Source organism: Eucyclogobius newberryi, unplaced genomic scaffold (genome assembly GCF_026437365.1).
Source record: "Eucyclogobius newberryi isolate DKJ021-1_F unplaced genomic scaffold, fEucNew1.0.hap1 SCAF_13, whole genome shotgun sequence".
In the NCBI taxonomy this organism is placed as follows: domain Eukaryota; kingdom Metazoa; phylum Chordata; class Actinopteri; order Gobiiformes; family Gobiidae; genus Eucyclogobius; species Eucyclogobius newberryi.
Genome location: NW_027315757.1, coordinates 18,909,676 through 18,934,643, shown reverse-complemented (window position 1 = coordinate 18,934,643; position 24,968 = coordinate 18,909,676). Strand labels below are relative to the sequence as shown.

Genomic DNA, 24,968 nt, shown 5'->3' with positions numbered 1-24,968 from the left:
AGTCCTGTTATAGTACTGTTATAGTCCTGTTGTAGTCCCGTTAAAGTCTTGTTATAGTACTGTTATATTCCCGTTATAGTCCTGTAATAGTCCTGTTGTAGTCCTGTGCAGCTCCATGTCTGTAATCCTGTTGTAGTCCCGTTATAGTCCTGTTATAGTACTGTTATATTCCCGTTATAGTCCTGTTATAGTCCTGCTATAGTCCTATGCAGCTCCATGTTTGTAGTCCTGTAGTCTTGTTGTAGTCCCGTTATAATCCTGTTATAGTCTTGTTGTAGTCCTGTGCAGCTCCATGTTTGTAGTCCTGTAGTCATGTTGTAGTCCTGTTATAGCCCTGTTGCAGTCCCGTTATAGTCCTGTTATAGTCCTGTCATAGTACTGTTATATTCCTGTTATAGTGCCGTTATAGTCCTGTTATAGTCCTGTTGTAATCCTGTGCAGCTCCATGTTTGTAGTCCTGTAGTCCTGTTGTAGTCCTGTGCAGCTCCAACCCTGAGGCGCAGCAGCGGTGCGGTGTGTGTGTGTGTGTGAGTCCGGGCAGAGAAACGCTGTTTCCCGCTGGACCCTCGCACGGATAGTGGCTCTGGTTCGGCCCGGTACCGGAGACTTGAGCCCGCAGTTCGGACGCTTCGGACCCGCGTCGCTAATGGCTGCTAACGGCTGCTAACGCTCGGCTAACAACATGGGAGCGCTGCATTGTACTGTGATGCTAATGGCGGCTAAGTGCTAACTAAAGGAAGAGCTGCGTGAAGAAATTACTGGATAAATTCTAATGAGCGTCTCAGGGGCATGCCACAGAAAATTAAAAGGTGAGTTTGACCTTCTGTCCATCCGATTCTGTCCATTCTGTGCTTTTTAAATATGTAATAACCTTTAAAATGGCCAAAATGCGCGATGTGTTTATGTAATAATGAAGCGGACGTTAGCCTGTTAGCACGCTATCGCCTTTCGCAAATATCTGGTGTTTGATTTAATGTTTCCTTTGCGTTGGTAAATGTTCTGACACTGGGAGCAGCTGCTGACACGTGTTTGTGGAAAATGCCCAGTCACATTTTTGTCGTGGCTGTTTTAGTTTGTTGCAGGTGAATGGAAATGTGGAGGATGCTTTAGCCGTTAGCCGCTAGCCGCAGGTTCATTATTGTCAGATGCTAACCGATGCTGGCAGTGATTTCAGACATTATTTTACTCCAAATTCTCATCAAACATTTGTCTGACTTGATACAATGATGTAGCTGAATTAAGCCAAGCGGGTAATGCAGAATGTTAATAACAAATATGTAGAAATAAATGAAGTGTAGGTGATTGAAGAACTAAATGAGCTCTGGTGTAAACAATGGGAAAGTAGAATATATGAAAGGACAGTGCGCAGGTGTAACAGGGTATTACGATGGATTCTAATGATAAATAGATTTATCTATGGATGCAAGTATTGTGAACAACTCTAGTTATAAGGATAAAGGTTCCCTGGTCAGTTTGATTTTAAACATTCCTTTAGATTTGTATATAACTGCTCAATGTTGAATCTGACAATCAGATTTGCATAGACTTGAAACAAGCACATTGTAATAAGACAACAAATCTAATTACAATTTTCAATCTCGAATCTATTATTCATATTACAACAGATAAAATGTCTTTCAATTAGAGCTGCACCTGACGGTATTTCTTATTAACATTGAGACTTTTAAAACACATTTTGAAATGTGACTGAAGGCAAATGGAGAATATTTCAGAATAAAGCGTATTACTGATGAAAATCAGAAATACAACTATAATAAATGTTAAATAGCTGACTGTCATGATCAATTGATAAATCATTGCAGCCCTAATGATTTTGTGAAGAGGATTATGGTTGGCATCAGGTGTTCCCAAAAAGAACTTCTTAACATGTTGTACCTGCATCAAAAGTGTCTAATAGTCGTCTGGCCTTAATATTAAAGTGGTTCCTTCAGCTCGTTTACAGCTTTGCTTCCATCAGTGCCAGTCTTGAGCTTGGAGAACTAAAGGCAAATGTCCAGGGTCATTTTTGTTTATGTCCGTAGCTGACCAGGGTGTGATGTCCAGTGTTCTTTACGTTTTTATACTTTTATGTCTGTAGCTGACGGGGCGAGATGTCCAGTATTCTTTACGTTCTGTTATACTTTTATGTCTGTAGCTGACCGGGGTGTGATGTCCGGTGTTCTTTACGTTTTGTTATACTTTTATGTCTGTAGCTGACCAGGGTGTGATGTCCGGTGTTCTTTACGTTTTGTTATACTTTTATGTCTGTAGCTGACCGGGGGCGTGATGTCCGGTGTTCTTTACGTTTTGTTATACTTTTATGTCTGTAGCTGACCGGGGGCGTGATGTCCGGCGCTAAAGGCCCTCCGGTGGGGGCAGGGGGTGTGGGCGGAGGAGCAGGTGGAGCTCGCAGGAGGAGAACGCGCTGCAGACGGTGTCAGGCCTGTCTCCGGACTGAGTGCGGAGAGTGTCACTTCTGCAAAGACATGAAGAAGTTTGGAGGACCTGGAAGGATGAAGCAGTCCTGCCTGCTGCGCCAGTGCACCGCGGTGAGAATACACAACGCAAAGACACAAGATACACACTCACCTGCACCGCGGTGAGAATACACAACGCAAAGACACAAGATACACACTCACCTGCACCGCGGTGAGAATACACAACGCAAAGACACAAGATACACACTCACCTGCACCGCGGTGAGAATACACAACGCAAAGACACAAGATACACACTCACCTGCACCGCGGTGAGAATACACAACGCAAAGACACGAGATACACACTCACCTGCACCGCGGTGAGAATACACAACGCAGAAACAAGATACACACTCATCTGCACCGCGGTGAGAATACACAACACAAAGACACGAGATACACACTCGCCTGCACCGCGGTGAGAATACACAACTCAGAAACAAGATACACACTCACCTGCACCGCGGTGAGAATACACAACGCAAAGACACAAGATACACACTCACCTGCACCGCGGTGAGAATACACAACGCAAAGACACGAGATACACACTCACCTGCACCGCGGTGAGAATACACAACGCAAAGACACAAGATACACTCACCTGCACCGCGGTGAGAATACACAACGCAGAAACACAAGATACACACTCACCTGCACCGCAGTGAGAATACACAACGCAAAGACACGAGATACACACTCACCTGCACCGCGGTGAGAATACACAACGCAGAAACACAAGATACACACTCACCTGCACCGCGGTGAGAATACACAACGCAGAAACACAAGATACACACTCACCTGCACCGCAGTGAGAATACACAACGCAAAGACACGAGATACACACTCACCTGCACCGCGGTGAGAATACACAACGCAGAAACACAAGATACACACTCACCTGCACCGCGGTGAGAATACACAACGCAGAAACACAAGATAAACACTCACCTGCACCGCGGTGAGAATACAAACTCAAGACCCATGGCCACAGATTTTCAAGGCCGATGTTGGCACTGACTTTAAAATCTAGAGCAGTTGATGGTTAAGGTCTACCAATATTTGGATGATTTTGGGTATTTTATTTATTTGAAATGATGACAAACTCAATTACTGTATATAAGGAACAGCTCTGCATGATAAAATTGTATAAATGAAATGTGTTGTTAATAGCCCTGTTTAACCGCTCACCAATGATAGAGCAGTGTAAACACACTTCCTCCAGGCCCTCTTAAAGTGTGAATAATCTCTATAATATCCAAAACATATTTCTGCACTTACGTGACTAACCAGTGTGTGGGTTCTGCCAAATATTTAATACTGTCTGAATGAAACGGTGAACACACTGCAATGTGTCCAGCGTCCAGAACACGCAGCCCTGTGCGATGCAGCAAATACCAGTTAGGTTAAAACTTGATTTTATTACCCACCAAAGAATAGTGCAGTGAAAGAGAAACATAAATTACTCTTAAATGTTTACCTTACGTGTGTTTAAGCTACAGTTAAATAATAAGAGAAAGTGTCAAATTAAAATCCCATGAAAAGACGTGTTGCAGCTCAATGTGATGGACTTCATTTGGAGGAGCATCAAAAACGAGCTGTTTCCATGGCAACTGCACACTGGTTTCATCCAGAAATGATGTCATAGCTCAGCATTGTTATTTTACTACAGATTACTGTGGTTTAGGTTTAAACAATGAAAAATGCTACATTCACTGTTGTAAATGAACATGCCCTATTTATCAAGATATTTGTCCAGAAAATAATCAAAAACCATTTCAATCCTCTCCAATAATCTAACTGCCTGTTACTTTTGTAAATTTTGATAATTAAGTCAACCAAGCTTTGGGACAAATATTCACACATATATTATTTTGAAAGGAAGTAATTATTCAGTTAATCAATAATTGTGATTATTCAGGACACAATATAATTGTAAGAATTATATACATAATAATTTAGGCGGCAAAGGGTCATTTCTTTACTTACTTACTTATGAATGAATGAAAGTAAAGGTTTTCACTGTTGTCTGGTCGTAACGCCAAAAGTCTTGAAATGGTCATGTTTCTTACAACAATTGCTTAATGTTGCACCAAATCACCAGTAACAAGTTCCTATGTTTGTGGATTCTGTTCATTGACAATGGCAATAAACCTATTCTGATTCTGATAATTGTAGCACTAAAAGTTGTTGTGTTGAAGTCCCACATGGAACAGAATTTGGCCATTTTAATATTTTTGAATTCTCCATAAGCACAAGAAAAGTCCATACAAAGTCCTTTTTAATTACATTTGGAGTTTTTCTGTTCTTTTAATGTCTGTTTTAGAGTTGAGTAAACTGATCTGTGTTTGTGCCTCTCCCTGTCGCATCCTCCTCCCATGGCCGGCTTCCTTCTCCGTCGCTGCTTCCTGCTCCTCCGATGTCGTCTCCTGCTCCTCCGGTGTCGTCTCCTGCTCCTCCGGTGTCGTCTCCTGCTCCTCCGGTGTCGTCTCCTGCTCCTCCGGTGTCGTCTCCTGCTCCTCCGGTGTCGTCTCCTGCTCCTCCGGTGTCGTCTGGACGACTCCTGCAGCCGGTTCTGCCGCACACGGCCGTCTGCCTGACTTGTGGAGAGGCGGGAAAAGAGGACACAGTAGACGACCCCGACGACAAGTTCAGCCTTTGCCTCATGGAGTGTACCATCTGCAACGAGATAATTCACCCCAGCTGCTTAAAGGCATGAAATCCCCGACAACACCCCCGACAACACCCCCGACAACACCCCCAACACAGCCCCGACAACACCCCCGACACACCCCCGACAACACCCCCGACACACCCCCGACAACTCCCCCGACAACTCCCCCGACACACCCCCGACACACCCCCGACAACACCCCCGACAACACCCCCGACAACACCCCCGACAACACCCCCGACAACACCCCCGACAACACCCCCGACACAACCTAGTTGTGTCAGACAACTGCTGTTACATGTTTGTTTAATAAAGAACTATTTGACTGTAAAGTATTCAGATGTTGAAATTGCATCATGTTTCTTTTAGATGGGAAAAGCTGAAGGCATCATTAACGATGAGATCCCGAACTGTTGGGAGTGTCCCAAGTGCCACAAGGAGGGCAAGACCAGCAAAGTGAGTCTAAAACATGTACTTTTACACACCAGACCAGCAAAGTGAGTCTAAAACATGTACTTTTACACACCAGACCAGCAAAGTGAGTCTAAAACATGTACTTTTACACACCAGACCAGCAAAGTGAGTCTAAAACATGTACTTTTACACACCAGACCAGCAAAGTGAGTCTAAAACATGTACTTTTACACACCAGACCAGCAAAGTGAGTCTAAAACATGTACTTTTACACACCAGACCAGCAAAGTGAGTAAGATACACTAACACTACTTACTGCCACTGACATAATAATTCTAAATAACTAAATCAGGATAATCCCAGTCAACTCTTTATTCTTATTACAGAACATGAGTTGCAGCAATTGAATAGCTCAACGAAACAGAAGTTTGTGTTCATAATGAGTCTTTGGACCCATAAGAGCTCAAATCTTATCTTCTATGACATAAATAACAAAAATATCCTCACTAATGATAATAAATAAATAAATATTGAGCTCCAAAAATGCTGTTATTGCTTTTATTTTATTGACCAATAAGTTGATTTAGTAATTTGCGTGACTGGCCTAATATTCACATTGTATTGTCCTGCTCCACAAATCTTTATCACAATATTATTAGTATAATTGTGATTATTATCTGGATGTTTATATTGTTGTAGTGTTACACTCTGTTACACTCCCAAGGCTCATACTTTATACTCCTACACTCACGCTTACTCCCGTCTCCAGGACCAGACCGACGGCTCGGGCAAACGCCGGCTCGACAACGGCGAAGTCGGTCGCTGGAAGATCACTGACGACCCGCCGCCCAAGAAGAAAGCGCCCCCTTCAGGAGACGAGGTGTTGCGCAGCAACGAGAGCCGAGCCGAGGGAAGCCGCGGGTCGGAGAGCAGAGGTGGGGACGGCAGGTCGACAGAGGGACGAGCCGAGGGACGCAGCCAGGACGGCCACAAGAGGAAGAAAGAGAAGGAGCCGGCGCCGGACAGCAACAAGAAGAAGGTCAGGAAATAAACCCGCTTCAACGTCTGTCGGCACGAATAAACCAACACGATTATTGTCAAGAAAAAGAACTTCTGCCACAACATTAATATAGAACATTCAAAACAGTGAGTTACATTTATGGCTTTTGAAAAGAGGAAACCGGCAAGTAACAATTTAAAACTGAATATTTATCTGTTGAAAAGTCCTCAAAATGTCCAGAAACAGGAAGCTGAAACTCATTCTCAGGCCGGACAATACGACCTCAAACTGTAGAATATCTGGACATAATATATATTTGACCTTTTTATTTGACCAGGTTTAAAAACATCTCTTTTTCAAGAGTGTTACTGAGGTTTGTGTTTCGGTTTCAGATCAAAGGAAATCACGAGAAACGCCTCAAAAAGGTAAGAACTGAACCAGGACAAAGACCAGGACTAAACAAAGACCAGACCAGAGCAGGGCTAAACTAAGACCAGAGCAGGGCTAAACTAAGACCAGAGCAGGGCTAAACTAAGACCAGAGCAGGGCTAAACTAAGACCAGAGCAGGGCTAAACTAAGACCAGAGCGGGACTAAACTAAGACCAGAGCGGGACTAAACTAAGACCAGAGCGGGACTAAACTAAGACCAGAGCGGGACTAAACTAAGACCGGAGCGGAACTAAACTAAGACCGGAGCGGAACTAAACTAAGACCAGACCGGAGCGGGACTAAACTAAGACCAGACCGGGACTAAACTAAGACCAGACTGGGTCTAAACTAAGACCGGAGCGGGACTAAACTAAGACCGGAGCGGGACTAAACTAAGACCGGAGCGGGACTAAACTAAGACCGGAGCGGGACTAAACTAAGACCGGAGCGGGACTAAACTAAGACCGGAGCGGGACTAAACTAAGACCAGACCGGGACTAAACTAAGACCAGACTGGGTCTAAACTAAGACCGGAGCGGGACTAAACTAAGACCGGAGCGGGACTAAACTAAGACCGGAGCGGGACTAAACTAAGACCGGAGCGGGACTAAACTAAGACCGGAGCGGAACTAAACTAAGACCGGAGCGGAACTAAACTAAGACCAGACCGGAGCGGAACTAAACTAAGACCAGACCGGAGCGGAACTAAACTAAGACCAGACCGGAGCGGGACTAAACTAAGACCAGACCGGAGCGGGACTAAACTATGACCGGAGCGGGACTAAACTAAGACCAGTAACTCAGGTTTGACCCTGTTCTCTGGTTCTCCGCAGAAGCCTAAATCGGAGGAGAATGGTCCAGGTTCTGGCCCAGGTTCTGGTGGCGGGACTCAGGGCTCGTCTCAGTCTGGCTCAGGGGGTGGGGCCTCGGGGGGTGGGGCCTCAGGATCATCCAATCAGGATCAACGCTCACATCAACGCGAGAAGCTGGAGCGGTTCAAACGCATGTGTTTGCTGGAGCGAAGGCTCTCGTCCTCATCGTCCTCTTCCTCCTCTGAGTCTGACTCCAGCGACTCCGACAGCGACGCGGCCAATCAGAGAGCGCCGAGCCCTCCCACCTCGCCCTTCAGCCCCGCCCACCGAGACCGCAAACACAGCGAGCGTGAGAAAGAGCGCGAGAAAGAGCGAGAAAAAGAACGGGAAAAGGAGCGAGAGAGACGACTGGCCGAGCTCGGCTTCAGCGCCAGCGACGACTCAGACGACACGACGGGCGGGCGAGGCGACGACGGAGAGGAGAGGGAGGAGCCCAAGAGGAGGGGGGAGGGGCCGCCGCTCAAGAGGAAAACCATGGAGACAGACGAAGACGAGGTGTGTTTGACTTTACACCACATAAAGTCTTTAACGACAGTATTTACTTTTACACAGGACATTATTTTTGTCACATGCAACATTTTGAGGACTTTTTCCCCGTTCGAAAGTTAAATTGCTATGACAACAGTCCTACTTTCTCATCATTCTGGAACCCATGGATACAGACACATTAACGGTGAACATTTTACACAAATCAAAGCCGTGTTTAAAGTAGCTCATCGCACATGTCTGAGTCTTTTACTGCCACTAAACCACCTGGAGGTTAAAGCGCACATGACAGACACTTCACTAAGACTAAGACTAAGAACGCAATAATGTCTCAGATTTTGCTCAACATTTTTTACAGTTTACAATGTTACTTTCTGGTTTGACATGAGCAGATCACGTGACAGGGCATTTCCTGTTACAGTTATGATTTCACAATAAATATGACCATACAACACTTTGATTTAGTAGAACGTTTAACTGTCAGAAGAGTGGATCATCAGTTAGCTGTAAATTGTCTGTGTTTTCATTGGCACTTCGCGCGTTGATGACATCAGAGGGATTTTGTACTCGGCTCTACTTCCTTTTTAAGGAACATTTTAAGGAACATTTTAAGGTTTTATTCTTCAAAATGTCTACTCAAACGGCAACTTCACAGATGTAAAATTGATTAATATTTACCACATAAATAGAGTCATAATTAGAGAAACAGGAGAACTAGAATGTAAGATAAGATAAGATGAGATAAGATAATCCTTTATTGTCCCACATGGGGAAATTTCATTGGTGCAACGCAGGAAGATACAGAGGTAGATACAGAAGAACAGATCACTTATAGGAAGTCTGAAAAACACTTTCAGTAGAAGATCTCCTATAAACAAAAACTCCCATAGACAAATAAATAAATACATAAGTACCATTGCATGTGATTACGACAGTAATTGCGCATGAATATGTGAATATGTATATGTAAAGTTAAAATTTAAAGTTCTACAAGAATATTAGAAGCACTGATCAGACCACACTTTCAGACCTGCTCCGTCAGATGAACGCTAGGGCGATTTTTAAAAAGAACTTTGATCCGTTTTTCAGGAGGAGCGCAGAGACCGGAAGTCGTCCCTCCCCTCGCCGCTCTCGTCCAATCAGATGTCTGCGTCCGGACCGCACGAGGTGTTCGCGTCGAAGCAGCGGAACAATGGCGCCGACTCCAGGAACGGACGCCGCGGCGCCGGCGCGGGCGGCGAGAAGGAGAACTCAACGACCAATCACAGGCACAGCACGGCCTCGGGGGGCGGGGCCAAGGCCAGCGCCAGGTAACCAATCGCAGCGCAGTGTCGGGGCCAAAACAATCTGCACTGCTGTCAAATATCAGGCTTCACTGGCTCTTTTCATCTGGTTGTAACAACACATTTCATCCCGTTTCTTCAGATTTATATCGTATGAAAGCTTAATTTCTATTCCTCTTTCATATTATTCCACAGTTTAATGCCACAGACAGAGACACAAACATATGGTTCTTTGCTTGTTTATGTTTTTCTTTTTGCATTACTTGCACCGTCTGAAAATGTATCTAATATTTTTTGTTCAAGTATTTCGAATATATAATTAGAGAACGGGTTCTTGGAAACATTGTGTATTTGTCTTATTATTTTTTTTTTGTACATAATGAATGGTTGCATTGATGTTTTGTAGTTATTCCCCAAATGTCCGCAGAGTGTATTAAATAAGGCAATACCAGGGCGTGGCTTTGTGTTGCCTTGATTATCACTGCAATACTTTTTCATATTTTTTAAGTATATAGTACTGAATATGGGCTTTCCAATTGATTTTTTTTAATTGAATCTATTATTTTCCCTAACTCGCTCCATACTATCTCCCTGTGTCTGTAGTATATGTTTGTCTTCTTTACAGTTGCCAAATAGCATTATGTAAACAGTTGTTATTGTCCCAGGGTTTCATGCGTCCTGGAAAAACTGGAGGAAGAAATAAATAAAAAAGTAATTAGGGTAAAGCCATAGACTACATCTTATTTGTCGAAACATGGGAAAAGGGCAGTGTATAAGCCAGTACGATTATTCATAATTGACCAAAACTTATGAATGAAAATATTATATTTTCACATAAACAGCCTGATTTGAAATAAATAAATAAACACTTTACCTTTAGTCTTACTTTTTTGGTGAATAGATTCACCTGAACAAAATTTTGCTGCGTTCAATTCTCACAATTATGATTCTTTAGTTCTTATGACATATTGTAACTGAAATAATCACCAATATCAATGAACTGAATAATCTTGACACCCCTGGTCATGTAATTGTGGATGTCGTCTTTGAGTCCCTTAAAAAGCGCTTATGTATTATTATTAGGCCCGAGCGCCACAAGCTGGCGAGAGGCCTATTAATCTCGTAAGTGCGCACGAAATCGAGCGCGAAGCGCTCGCCCACTTCCAAACACTCACTAACGCACTCCTCCACTCATGCACGCCCCGTGCATACTAATTAGTTGTAGGAAAATGGAACATTACCGTTGTAAACGGGCGAAGCCCGTGCAAAAGTTCGCACTAAACGAGCACTTTACATTGGGATGACGACCGCGAAGCGGTCGTCATCCCCATATAAAGCACTCATTTGCGCTAAGTAGCTCACGAATACGTTCCCCATCTCTTGCATGTTCCGTGCATATAAGCATGTAATGCAAAAATTGAACATTATTACTGTATAGAGGGCCAAAAACACAAAGTGGGCGGAGCCCACTCAAAATTATCGAAAGTACCCGTCAGTGACCAGGGACCCACACCATGAGGTAGGAAAGCTCGAGCGCTTTCCGAAAATGTATAGTTTATGATATTTGAAAAATGGGAAACATTGTTTTCGCATCGGAATATTATTCTTTCTTTCTTTCTTCTTCTTCTTCTCGGGACCAACCCCCCTATTTTTCACCCAGTGAACATTGACGAAAAGTCACAAAAATTTGCACACCTCTAAAAATCGTGCCTCTCTACATTCTGGCTATTTCCCTTTTCTAAAATAAAAAAAATTGGCGCGTCAGCGCCACCAAATGTACCAAAAATGCATTGAGAGATGGGAAATGACCCAAAAAAAATCTGATCGTAGAATCATGAAATTTGGCGCAGAGGTAGATGGTGACAAGAGAAGTAAAAAATATTATTACGGCAACGCCGTCCCCCGAACCAAATGTCGGCCATATTGCTTCAAAAATGGCTAAACATGACTTCGGAGTTTTTCCAAACGTCGTACTTTTACGAACTCCTCCCAGGGCGTTGGCCCTAAAAAGCTGAAATTTGGTGAAAATGCTACTGAGGAGTGGGACATCAAAAGTTATCCAAATTACATTGATACCTCTCACGGTCTCTGTGCGGCGAAGCCGCAAACTGTAACTAAAATTTCAGAAATCTCCCATATTTAAAATTTCTGCCGTTTGCGCAGATAAAGTCCGAATTGCATCAAATTAGAATCAGTTGTTAAACTCTTTGCCCTAAACCTACTTGAAGTGAAATAAATTCATTTGGCGCCACAGCGCCCCCTACAGATTTTATATGGAGGTTAAATGTTTAGTTTTGCGAAATTATATGAAATTTGACACACAACTCAATTTTAGCATCCCCATCAAAAAAGTCAATGAGACCCATGTCATAATTGTTATGGCGTTGCCCAACGATGACCGAAACCTTTCATGTTATTCCAATGGGGAAATCGCCAGAACATGTTTACACTTTAGACTTTCACAAACTCCTCCCAGGGCGTCAGCCCTATTAACCTGAAATTTGGTGGGACTCATCTTCAGGGGTGGACCATCAAAAGTTATCCACATTTTCATTCAAAGAGTCACGGTGTCTGTGCGGCAAAGCCGCACATTTTGCCAAGAATTCAAAATAAAATAGCTTTTTGATGGTAAAACAAAGGGGAGAAGATGTGACAGCGTCACAGATTCAGCAGTAGGCGTAATAAAAGGACAATTGGGGCGCGTTAGCGCCCCCTCCTCTTGCGGCGTGGCGGCGGTGTGGCGGCGGCGTGGCGAGGGCCGATCATTGCCGCTTGCGGCTATATTTATTATTATTATTATTACTACTCTTATCACTTCTTTATCTAAAACATCCTGGATCCTTGCAAAGCGTGGGACCTCTGTAAATCTTCTGAATGATTATCTCTCTTCTCCAGGAGCCGGTCGAAGTTACGCAGTAAACCTTCAGGCTCCAGTGCTCGCCTCGGCTCCGCCCCCTCGCTGCCCTCGTCCAATGGCGGCCCAGTGTCTAATGGCTCTGGAGGCGTTTCTCTGCCGCTGCCTCGCTGCAGGCCTCCAGCGCCTCCCTGTGCTCCCAGACCACCTCGCCCTCTAGAGCGCCACCTGGTGAAGCCTCCCCCGCACTGCCCCGAGCCCTCGCTTTTGCCCCTGACGACGGGACACGCCCACATCCTCCACAGAGACACCTGGGTCCGAGTGTTCGCTCACCTGAGCCACCGAGAGCTGTGCGTGTGCATGAGAGTGTGCCGCACCTGGAGCCGCTGGTACGTCATATGTCTGTGACGTCGCCATTGCAACATATGTCTGTGACGTCGCCATAGCAACATATGTCTGTGACGTCGCCATAGCAACATATGTCTGACGTCGCCATAGCAACATGCGTTCTATGGTAACGTCACTGTGTCGTCAGAAACATTTCAAACTCTTATTTCAATACAAAGGAAAAAAACACAGAACTCTTTTGATGATAAAAACATCTGTTTTAGTGCATTTTCTAAAGCCCCATTCACACACGCAGCCTTAACTGTGAATGTACCTGCCTTTTGCCACAGCAGTGTGAATAAAGCCAGACCACTGCTATATTCTTTGGCTATGAGTTTGGTTTCCATGGTTACAAGTTACAGTTAAATTCCATTTCATTCATTTTAAAAATTATGCAGCTCACAAGCCCTTTTCAGCCAGTCTTGGGACAGGGCTGTAGTGCACCCGGCTCTGACCTCTGACCTCACTCACAGGCTTCAGGTCCAGAACATTGCCTGGTTTGCTCTGTTCACACTGGCATTTGTCTCTCTGTATTCTATCACTATTAAAATGAGCTGCATCATTTAAATTTAAGGAAAATACAACTTAACTGCACAGTGTAACCGTGGAAACAAGCTTGTAACCAAAGAAACAACCAGTGGCACAGACATTGTTCTGGCTTTGTTGACACACCTTCCCTGCTTTAGTCGTGGTGATTTACCAGGGAAAAGACCAGATCCAAAATGTATCTCAGTTCTGGCTTCATTCACACAGTCCCTGCTCTGGATAAATGCAGGTAAATTCCCAGGTTAGACTGAGTCTCTGAATGGGGCTCCGGACATGTACACAGTACCTTTAATCAGCTTACAAAGGTTTGGTTTAGTTACACTTTAATGTAGTATTAACTTGTAGTCTTGGATGTTCTGATGTAGATCAAGATCGTTGTAAAACTCTCAGGGTTTTTATCTAAGTTTTCTGAGTGCTTTGAGAGTTTTTAGAGAAACAAGAGAAGAGTGTTTTTAACTAGAGTCTGTGTTTCAGGTGCTGTGACAAGCGTCTGTGGTCTCATATCGACCTCAGTCGGCAGCGTTCCATCACGGCTCCAATGCTCAGTGGAATCATTCGACGGCAGCCAGTTTCACTGAACCTGGGCTCCACAAACATCTCCAAGAAGCAGCTCATGTGGCTGCTCAACCGCCTACAGGGTAAGACTCTGCTCTGTGCACCTTATCGACCAAACTAATCCTATTGTTGACCCTGTGATGAGCTGGCCCCTGTCCTAAGGCCCAAAGTCACTGTGATAGGCTCTAGTCACACGAGACCCCAAATGTGAACAGGCTGTAGAAAATGAATGAATGATGAATGAACGACCAAACTTTCACGCTGTTTGCAACATGAACCAATCAGTTCAAACAATGTCCCTCCTCGCTCAGACTGAACGCAGAGCAGGTGCGACTGCTTTTGCAAAGAGAAGAAAGAGCAGCCGTCTGAGCTAACCTCAGTGTTCTCCTCCAATGTTTGTACAGTCTGAGCCAGGAGTAAACCATCTCCTAAATAAATGATTAAAACAATAGTTTGAGTTCACACTCTAGAATTGTATTTGTTTTTTAAAGAAATGTACGAAATACAAGTCTACAAACATTTCTCCTTCTCACTCTTACTTTGGTTTTTTCATATTAATCTTAAAGCTTAAAGGCTACATATCATGCATTGTTTGTATTATGATTAGCCTTTAAACATGCTCTTGAGTACTTTTAGTTTGGCATCTCATGTTTTAGAAGTAAAAATATACATTTAATTTTATAACAAGCTAAATTACATTTGGATCTCTGCGGTTTCCCATGGGACTTGCTGTGTAATTCCCTCTGCAGCCATTAGATGGCCCCAACACTCAACAGTTTAAGATAAACATTTGATCAGCACTAGATCAGACATCAGCTGGCTCATGGAAGTCAGATTTGGCTCCAATATGGTGGCCCTTGTGGCGACCCAAAAACACAATAATTATATGGCGGCCCTCGATACGCTTCAGACACTGGGTTAGGGTCAGGGTTAGGGTCAGGGTTAAGGTCAGGGAGAGAGAGTGGATTTGGACCCAAGAGAGAAAATTATTGAGCTGTATCAGCGGGACCGGTATTGGTCGCCGCCATGTTGAGGCCAGTAACTTCCGTTTCGGTCGCCGCCATATTGGAATTCTGACTTCCGTAAGCCAGCTGGGGTCTAATCTAATGCCAACCATAACCATTTTACAGAATACAGAGCTGGTTTACTTCCTGGTCTCAGCACACAGTTGTGCCAATCATGATTAGACGGGAGAAGTCTGGAGATGATTTATGGACTTGAAAACAGCAGAAGATTCTCAGAGCCGCATCACAGATCGAGAAAACGCCAGATATCGACGAGATTCAGAACAAAGTGTTTTTGACGCTTGGAGGGAGAGGGAGGATTTTCTAACCAGGATTAATCAAACTAGTGTGAATGAAGATAAATGCTACTTCAGGTGTGTTTTTGATGAGGGAACAGTTAGAACACGGCCCAAAACTGACAACAATCACATCTTTGGACTCTTTTCGAACATTCTCAGGTCTGGAGCAGCGGTTCTCTCCAGGTGTTTCTGGTCTAGTTTCTTGTCTAGTTTCTGGTCTAGTTTCTGGTCTAGTTTCTGGTCTAGTTTCTGGTCTAGTTTCTGGTCTAGTTTCTGGTCTAGTTTCTGGTCTGTTTCTGGTCTTTGGTCTAACTCTCTGACTCTCTTTCAGGTCTGGAGCAGCTGGTTCTCTCCGGGTGCCTCTGGTCGTCGGTGTCTGCACTGAGTCTCACAGTTTGTCCGTGTTTGAAGCTGCTGGATCTGAGTCGAGTCGAGGACCTGAAGGACTCTCACCTGAAGGAGCTGCTGGCTCCGCCCCCCGAGGCTCGCATAGGTAAGCCCCGCCCCCTAAGGCAACTAGAGTTCCACCAGTCTCCTTTAACATACAGCGCATCTTTGCGTCACGTTTTCCACACTTTGGCATGTTATGGACTTATTTCAAAATTAATTAAACTCATTATTTGCCTCAAAATTCCTATAAACAATACCCCATAATGACAACATGAAAGAAGGTTCTTTGAATGAGCAAACTTAGTGGGGAAAAAAAAAATCACATACATAAGTATTCACAGCCTTGGCTCAATACTTTGTTGAAGCTCCTTTGGCATTAGATACATTTAGCCTTAAGTCTTTTTGTGTTTAATGCTACAAGCTTGACACACCTTTTTGGACAGTTTCTCCCATTTTTCTTTGCAGAATCTCTCAAGCTCCATCAGGTTGGATGATGAGTGTCGGTTCAGTCATTTTCAGATCTCTCCATATATGTTCAATTGGGTTCAAATCTGGCCTCTGGGCCACTCAAGGACATTCACAGAGTTGTCCTGTAGCCACTCCTTTGGTCTCCTGGCCATGTGCTTAGGGTCGTTGTCTTGTTGGAAGATGAACCTTCGCCCGAGTCTGAGGTCCAGAGCCTCTGGAGCAGGTTTTGATCAAGGATGTCTCTGAACAGTGCCACCACCACGCTTCACTGTAGGGATGGTACTGCCCAGGTGATGAGCGGTGCCTGGGTTCCTCCAGATATGACACTTGTATTCAAGCCAAAGAGTTCAATCTTTGTTTCATCAGACCAGAGACTTTTGTTTCTCATGGTCTGAGAGTCCTTCAGGCTGTCATGTTTCTTTTACTGAGTCATGTTTCTTTTACTGAGGTGTGGCTTCCGTCTGGCCACTCTGCCACTCAGGCCTGATTGGTGGAGTGCTGCAGAGATGGTTGTTCTTCTGGAAGGTTCTCCTCTCTCCACAGAGACATGCTGGAGATCTGTCAGAGTCAGAGGGTTCTTGGTCTCCCTGACTAAGGCCCTTGTCCTCCGATTGCTCAGTTTGGCCGGGCCCAGCTCTGGAAGAGTCTTGGTGGTTTCAGTGTTTCAATTTGCAGATGATCGAGTCCACTGTGCTCAGAGGAACTTTCAATGCTGCAGAAATGTTTCTGTTCCTTCCCCAGATCTGTTCTACAGACAGTTCCCTCCACTTCATGTCTTGGTTTGTGCTCTGACACTGTTAACTGTGGGACCTTATAAACAGGTGTGTGCTTTTAAATATCATGTCCAATCGACTGAATTCACCACAGGTTGACTCCAAGTTGTAGAAGCATCTCAAGGATGATTAGAGGAAAAAGTATGTACCTGAGCTCAATTTTTTGAGTGTCATGGAAAATGCTGTGAATCCTTATGTACATGTGCTTTTATAATTTATTATAATAATGCTTTGTAATAAATTTGAAAATAATACAAACAACCTTCTTTCAAGTTGTCGGTGTAATCCCTCATTCGTCCAGGAGTGTTCCATTGTAGAAAGATTCTGTTGTATCATCTGGACTTTGTTTTGAAGGAAAAATTACACGTTTCGACTCTTATCCAATTGAGTCATTCTCAATCTGCCAATCAAGACCAGGAACTCCAATATTTATCCTACTCTGAGTTGGCCCTGCCCACTGGGCGGGACTTCCTGATAAAGGGTGTTTTTGGTTTCACTAGAAACTAAACCTCTTTGTTTTCTATCAAACTATCCTCTTTGTTTACAATGAGCCCATTAATGGTCTATCAGCCTCCTATGGTAACCTGGCTTTCGCTCCCTCCTCACTGAGTACCTGATTAACATCCAAATGCCCTGGGCGTCTCTATCTCCAGGGATTCAAAACTCCATTATAAACGACCGGAAGGTTGAATCTTAAACCACCATTTCTATTTAAGATTTCCTCTTTAACTCCTTTTTCAAAGCATCTTTTTCCCTGCTTAGAATCTTCACCTCACTGTCTTCGAGAGAGTGATTAGTGGATTTAAGATGAAGATGCACGGCGCTCTGTGGTCCTGAACTTGCATGTCTTCTGTGCTGAAGTGGCTGTTTAGTCTCTCCTTTGTACCACGCTTTACAATTTTCTTCACTGCATTGGATAGAGCAGGGGTGGGCAATTATTTTCCTCCGAGGGCCATATTCGAATCAAGGCAAGTAGCGGAGGGCCGGCCCGCGATCATTGGTGTGATTTTTTTATTTATTTTTTTCCCAAAAATTAAATATAAAATAAAATATCACTTTTCTGTCACATATAGGCTATTGAATCTATTATTTAATTCATTTCACGTCATATTTATTAAGGATACAAGTGCAGACAGATGCCAAAGGGCAAAAAAAATAAAAATAATATAATTTACTGTGTTTTCTACTTTTTTAAATATTACTTGGGCTTTTTGGCGGGCCGGATTATAAAGACAAACAGGACCGCGGGCCGCAGTTTGCCCACCCCTGGGATAGAGTAAACTGCATCGGCATCTTGTCCTGTCTTTGTCTTAAACCAGTGGTCCCCAAACTACGGCCTGCGGGCCACATCCGGCCCGTTGGGCCTTTCAATCCGGCCCGCCAAGCTTGTCCAAGTTATATTAAAAAATGTATTATTATTTTTTTTGTTTTTTTTTTACCATAGGCTTTATTAGACAGTAGATGGAATGAGAAAGAAAGGAAGGGGAATGATGAGAGAGAAAGGAGGACATGCAGCAAATGTCGGAGTCGGGATTCAAACTCACGATACTGTGGCTGGCCGTTCATTTTACCTTTCGCCTGTAATGCCCACATTTCCCCAAGAGATGGCCACTGTTCCCTTTAAGCTGCTCGCACTTAGTGCACTGCTCGCACTTAGTGCACTGCTCGCACTTAGTGCACTGCGCGCACAAGAAAATCTATGGCGCGCAGAAAATAAAATTCACCACAAACGGCCACCTGGGCCAATCAAGCAGGAAGCGCAAGTGTTTGACACATTGAAGAAGACTCTTGTGGACAGTAGAAGACTCTTGTGGACAGTAGAAGACAGTAGATAATTAATCATTATTTAATGCATTTGGAAAACAATTTGTACATTGAGCCTTGCATTTGTTGCTTTGTTACAAGTTACAGGTCAAATCTTGCGTGTAATTTATAATAATTCATTAGTTCACACAAACACACCATATTTTCCTGGCCCGGCCCCTCGGCCAAATTTTAGAACCTGATGTGGCCCTCGAGTCCAAAAGTTTGGGGACCACTGTCTTTAAGTGTTGCATGTTTTAAAATAAACAGGAATTTTGTGTTGTCTAAAAATTATTTTAATTTTTTCCGACAGTCCTGAGACATAAGGGATAGAAACACCCTTCCTTCTCTGTTATAATAATAATAAACCTTTTTCTGATTCTGATTCTGAAACATTCAGAGCAGAGTCGGGTTTACATAATGACTCTTAACGTAAGATTATAGTCTTTGCAACCCTTTGTTAAGTCTGGTCCTGGAACTGATTCATTGAGACTAAAGGTTTTCATTCGACAACAGCACCTTTTAGAGAACTAGTTCTTGTTAAACTCTTCACAGCTTCACATGTATCAATCACACATGTATTACACATGTAACGCGCATTCCCAGCACCCTAGATTTTCACTGCAATGAGATTTTAAGCTCTTTTCATTACTCTGAGCCCACGGTAAAGTGGGTTCGTACCTATATTGAGGGCATGTGGGCCTGTTCTGACTGTGTGCTCCTCTGTGATTGGCCGACAGCACATGGCGACAGCAGAGGTGGGCGGTTCCAAGGCGTGACTGAGCTGCGATTGGCCGGTTTGGAGCTGACGGACGCTGCATCTCGTCTGCTTCTGCGCTACACGCCGCACCTGCAGAGGCTGGACCTGAGCTACTGCCCCCTACTGTCCGACCAGAGCATCGTCACACTCACCTCAGGGCTTTCTCCGCTCAGAGAGAGGCTCACACACCTCAGTCTGACAGGTCAGAGAGCCCCTCCCTCACTTGTGCCTGCTCTCTGCCCCTCCCTCACCTCTCAGCCCCTCCCTCACCTCTCAGCCCCTCCCTCACCTCTCTGCCCCTCCCTCACCTCTCTGCCCCTCCCTCACCTCTCAGCCCCTCCTTCACCTGTGCCTGCGCTCTGCCCCTTCCTCACCTCTCAGCCCCTCCCTCACCTGTGCCTGCTCTCTGCCCCTCCCTGTCGACCAAAAGGTGTTTTCTACGACCGATGGACAATTTTCTTATCAATAAAATAATATAGCAGTAATAAGTATTTAATTATTAAATATTCAATGTTCAATTAAGATATTTATGAAAAATGCAAACAGAACATTACATGATCATTTATTTTAAACGTGCAATTTAAAGTGCAACATTTCAAGTCAAAACACATTTCTGAGCTGTGAGCAGAGCCTGCATCTGAAGGGGGTCTCCAGGGGTCCTTCTGGCTATAGCCGCCCAAATAGTGCCTGATCACAAGTTGGCCATGATGACAAAAAGACAGCTGATGGCCGATATTCAAAATGTTTCCTATATCGGGCCGATATATGGGCCGGCCTCAGTCCGTGTTCTAAATCTCCTGTTTGACTCCTCAGGCTGCGTCCGGCTCTCGGAGCAGTGCGTGGCTCTGCTCCGCCGCTGCTCGTCTCTTCAGACCGTGGACCTGCGCTGTTGTCCTCAGCTCTCCTCCGACACGGCTCAGCTCCTACATCTCCCATCATCCTCTGCGCCGCCCGCCCCTTCCTGTCCCGCCTCCGCCACTTCCTGTGCGCCCGACGACAGGACGCTGCTAAAGAACAGCTAAAGACGACACTACTGCGCCTGCATTTCCCCCCATGCACTGCGTCTGACAGTATTTATTATTATGGTTATTGTGAGTGGCCGAATACAGAGAGGAAACGCCGTGATGTCACTTCCTGTACATATTTATCAGGTGTTGGAGCAGTTTGTCTCTGAGTTTGGACGAAGCAGAGACACAACGAGCTAAAGGCCACGTTTAGTTTAGACTCAAACACGCTTTTAGAATTTTTTTAGACAACTTTAGCCCAGGACGATGGGTTCAGACCTGCTTTAGTCCTGCTTTAGTCCTGCTTTAGACCTGCTTTAGTCCTGCTTTAGACCTGCTTTAGTCTTGCTTTAGACCTGGTTCTCGTGTGCCCTGCAGCTCGTTGTGTGTCTGTTTTTTTTTTGGGGTAAAAACAGGGAAAATAAAAGCAGAAAAGTCGTCGCTTTGTCGTCGCCATCTGAACTTGTACATATCGTCCTGTAAATATCTGTAGTTTACTGTAAATGACGTCATCATCCTCCTCCAGCCAATCACGACGCATGCCCTGTCCTCACTATCAGCCGTATCAGCCAATCACGTCGCACGGCCCAGTCTCCAGCCGGGCCAATCGCAGCCGTCACCATTCAGAGGTGATGGTTGATTTTAACGGTATAATACTGCTTTTCTGACGGTTTCAGATGACGTTCTGGAGCTGCGCCTCGCTCTGGTTCTGGACGTAAAACGCGTGGGGAAATCATATTAGTCATATTAGAGTTTTCTGAATCTCAAAGCTGCACTGTGTAACTTTAACCTGATCGTCTCCATGGAGATGTTAGCGCTTCGCCTGGGATGTTCCACAGCATTAGTGCGAAGGGACAAAACAAAAGTGAAATCAACTTAATTAAATCAAACTTTCTGAAAGACAAAATGGCTAAATGTGACAAAAACGCGCAGATAAAAAAGTTCTAATGTTGAATTGTCCCGATTATTATTTTATGGATCTCACAATTATATTTTGACCTGAATAATCACGATTATTGATTCACCTGATCATCCCAACGTCCCTAATTAGAGGTGGACTCACAGGTTCCTCTCGAAACACACAGTAAACCATGTATTACACGTGATGTTTGTAAGAACCAAATCCATTTTACCAACAGTTTCTGTGTCAAACCTCGATCTTCACAAACCTGGAGACCCTGCAGGTGAACAGGGAAAGTTTACGCCCACAAAAGTAAGAATGTATGTGTAAAAACGACCAGAATGTCACAAATTTGGGACATTTAAATCTGAAAGATGGACAGAACCAGTTTTAAATGTCTTGCTTCATTTTGTTGACACGTCAGACACAAAAACTACTACTACAAATACTTTAAGGCCTGATCTTTATGTCTCTGTGTGAGAAACATGCATTTGGACACAATAATGTCCCAGAGAAATCTATGGAGCAGATCGGACACTTCAGTTTTTTAACGCCTCACCAGGAAACAACTGAACACGTTCCCTTTGCCTAAAACAAACGACAAAACTGTAGCTCCATCAGTAAATCATACCACATTAAGTATTGTATTTTTAGATATTGGAACACGATTCTGCAGCATTAAACCTCGAGACAATCAGACGTGAATCAAACATTTTACGCAGTGCACCTTTTTGACTCTTAACATTTCATTTGTTCAAAAAGCGAGCGTTAGTTTCACCTGTGGAGCCGGAGCGAGTCGGAGTTCTCTCTTTGTTCTTTTCCACTTCCAGAGCGACTGAAATAAAACCGTCATCGCGTGAAACGACGTTCAGAGAGTTTTAGAGGAGGTCGATGACTTTTCCTCATTAAGGGCATAATTATACGTTAATAAATGTGACAAAATATACTTTAACTCAACGTTAAGCGAATGCGTTTCTCGCCGTTTGCATTACATCTTATATTTAAAGTAAAAATGCAGTGTTATGGTCAGAAATCCATCATTATCAGGAGCTCAAATTCACTGAAATCTGACCTGGCGAAACACGACCAGTATTTCAAACTGCAATTTATTTACTACAATGTGCAGATTGTTTTTCGTCGGGACAATTTCCTGTGTAAACGGTTTTCTTATTCAAATATTCCATTGAAACGCATTCAACACTTAGGTATTACACTGAAACGATCTCGTCAGCAACAATATACAGTATTTACCATGATTGTAAACATCCTTTCCGTCCTAAAAATCACACCACATGCCTCTTTTGTTAATAATGATGATAATATAATAGAGAAATGACGGAATATTCCAGAGTTTAGTGGAGCCGGGGGCGCGGGGCATTTCATTCACGTTTACGTCGTGTTTTCGGCCCAAACTGAGCCTCGTTTATTACTATGTTCTTAATTTTTTCTCAGGATCATTTGTATTTATTTGTTTCCGTGTGAGACATTCCTGCTTTGGTTTTGAATCCATGTCCATTTTGTAAAAAACACAAAAACCTCCTGTTCAGTGTAACATATTTTTTGTAAATCTTTTTGATGCATTTCTTTGGATTTAGTTGTAATATTTTTTGTTTGTTTTTTATTTTATTTTTGCAAATGTGTGAACTGGCTGCGCACTGAGAGAGAGAGAGGGGGATTGTGGGTAATCTTACAAACAAAAAAAGCTTAAAATTTGACATGTTTAGCAGCGTTAGCTTTGAGTGACGAGTTGTCTTTACTGCACTGTTCCTGCGCTTCAAACCTTCTTTTTATACGCAATTCTGCCAAAACCGTCAAATGCAGTGTCAAAGAATGTTTTAGAATTAGAATGGTTTAACTTACTTCAATTAAAAATGCTAAATCATCACGTAATGTTTAGCTAAAGTGCACTCAATGGCTTTGTTAGCCTTTAGCATGTAGCCTTCTTCTTAAATTGGATTTCTAAAAAGTGTTATAAACTCGAATGATGAATGTAGCTCTTCGCGTGCACGGTGCAGTAAAGCTAATTCACGTTAGCGTTAGTGTGTGTTAGCTGTTGCCACGGCGATGGTAAATATCTTTCATTGTTTTCGTGCCATAATCGAATCTAAAAATGGGTCAATGTTATATTTTTATTTTTCTATTTTGAGTTTTCACTGTGAGTTTGTTCTTTTTTTTTTGTCTTGCCGCGAGTCCTTTTCCAGAGCGCTCTGATTGGACGATATCGCTGAATCTGTAAGGCTCTTATCCAATCAGACGTCAGAACATATCCTTAAAATGCACTGGATTGTTGTCGCTCCGTTGTGGTTTACTTTTTTGCCAAATATTTTTTATTTTTTACGATTGAATTGTGAAAAAGGGGCATTTTTCATGTTTGTTCTTTGTTGTTTTCTACATTTTTTGTCCATGATTCTTCCGTTTGAGTCGATGGAATTTAAAAAAGAAAAAAAGAAGAAGAAAAAATGAAACTAAAATTATTTGGGGGAAAAACGTGAAGAAGTTGGAACAAAAAGTAAAAGACATAAAAGACCAACTCAAGGCAGCTACGTTTGAGAGACTACTGTACACTAATAAAGCAATGGGTTCGTTTTTACTCCTTTTTCATTAATTTGTTCTTGTTCTTCGTAGTAAATGATCAATTGAAATCGGACATAAATGCCATAAATTAGACTTTCTGAAGATTTTCTGGTTTGGCATCGGTACAATTACGACAATAACGTGACGCATAATCAGACACATATTAATAATAAATACAATGATGACTAAATCCTCTTCTGCAGCTGTGAACGTGGAACCTGCTGCGTCCAGATTTTGCAAATGACTTTAGAATTTTCCTCTAAACTGAGTGAGCTGTCAATCATCCAGGGGCTTTTTGACAAAACATACGCAACAATAAGCAGCTTCCAATTTATTTATTTTTTTTGTAGATTATTCCAGGACCATGTGGTGCAGAGAAGAAGAATTGATTTCCTGGCTCTGAAGTGCAGAGGTAAAGTGAGAAGTTCCACAAAGATCTCCAGATGTTTGCTTGGCTCAACAGTCGCTGGAGGATTTGACCTGGTGCATGGTTTGAGATTCTGGGGGGAAAACGCACCCAGAAGGGCCTGGTCAGTTTGGGAGTCGAACTGGAGGGTGCTGTCCACTCTGCCGCCCAAAAATATGTACCAACCGTGTTTTCTACGAAGTGACAGTGACGAGTGTGGGACTATGCATTAGTGACGATAAACCAGAGTGACACAAAACACAGAGTCCAGTTTATGCAGCAGATGTAGTGTATCACCAGATTACATTTGTGGCAACATTTGAAAAAAAAAAATGTTGTTTTAATTGTATCTACAAATATATCAGAGACTTTACCACGTTCTATTTTCGTGACGCTCATTTACAACATAAAGGAAGAACGTCATAGAAAAGCCAATAAACTGACATTATGGAAATCCAAAATATCTGGTTATTTTTGCTATGAATGTATTTGTTATCAAAGGCATTTAGATACAATGCCAGTTTATTATTGAACGCCTGTTAAAGTTGGTTCTGTAATCGTAAACATTCTGAATTTCATATTTATTCTACTTTCTGTGACTCT

The 24,968-nt window shown here is 43.4% G+C and overlaps 1 protein-coding gene across 1 annotated transcript; it reads left to right on the top strand.

Annotated features, from left to right (window-relative positions):
- The first annotated feature begins 438 nt into the window (after positions 1-438).
- LOC140358137 (F-box/LRR-repeat protein 19) lies at positions 439-23,980 on the top strand. Its single transcript, XM_072442811.1, has 13 exons — positions 439-809; positions 2,331-2,549; positions 5,052-5,195; positions 5,526-5,612; positions 6,340-6,609; positions 6,963-6,995; positions 7,834-8,367; positions 9,448-9,668; positions 12,537-12,884; positions 13,903-14,066; positions 15,618-15,779; positions 19,461-19,682; positions 20,294-23,980. Exons 2-13 carry the CDS (start codon positions 2,346-2,348, stop codon positions 20,500-20,502), a joined length of 2,598 nt encoding a protein of 865 aa, XP_072298912.1. The 5' UTR covers positions 439-809; positions 2,331-2,345; the 3' UTR covers positions 20,503-23,980.
- Positions 23,981-24,968: the final 988 nt, after the last annotated feature.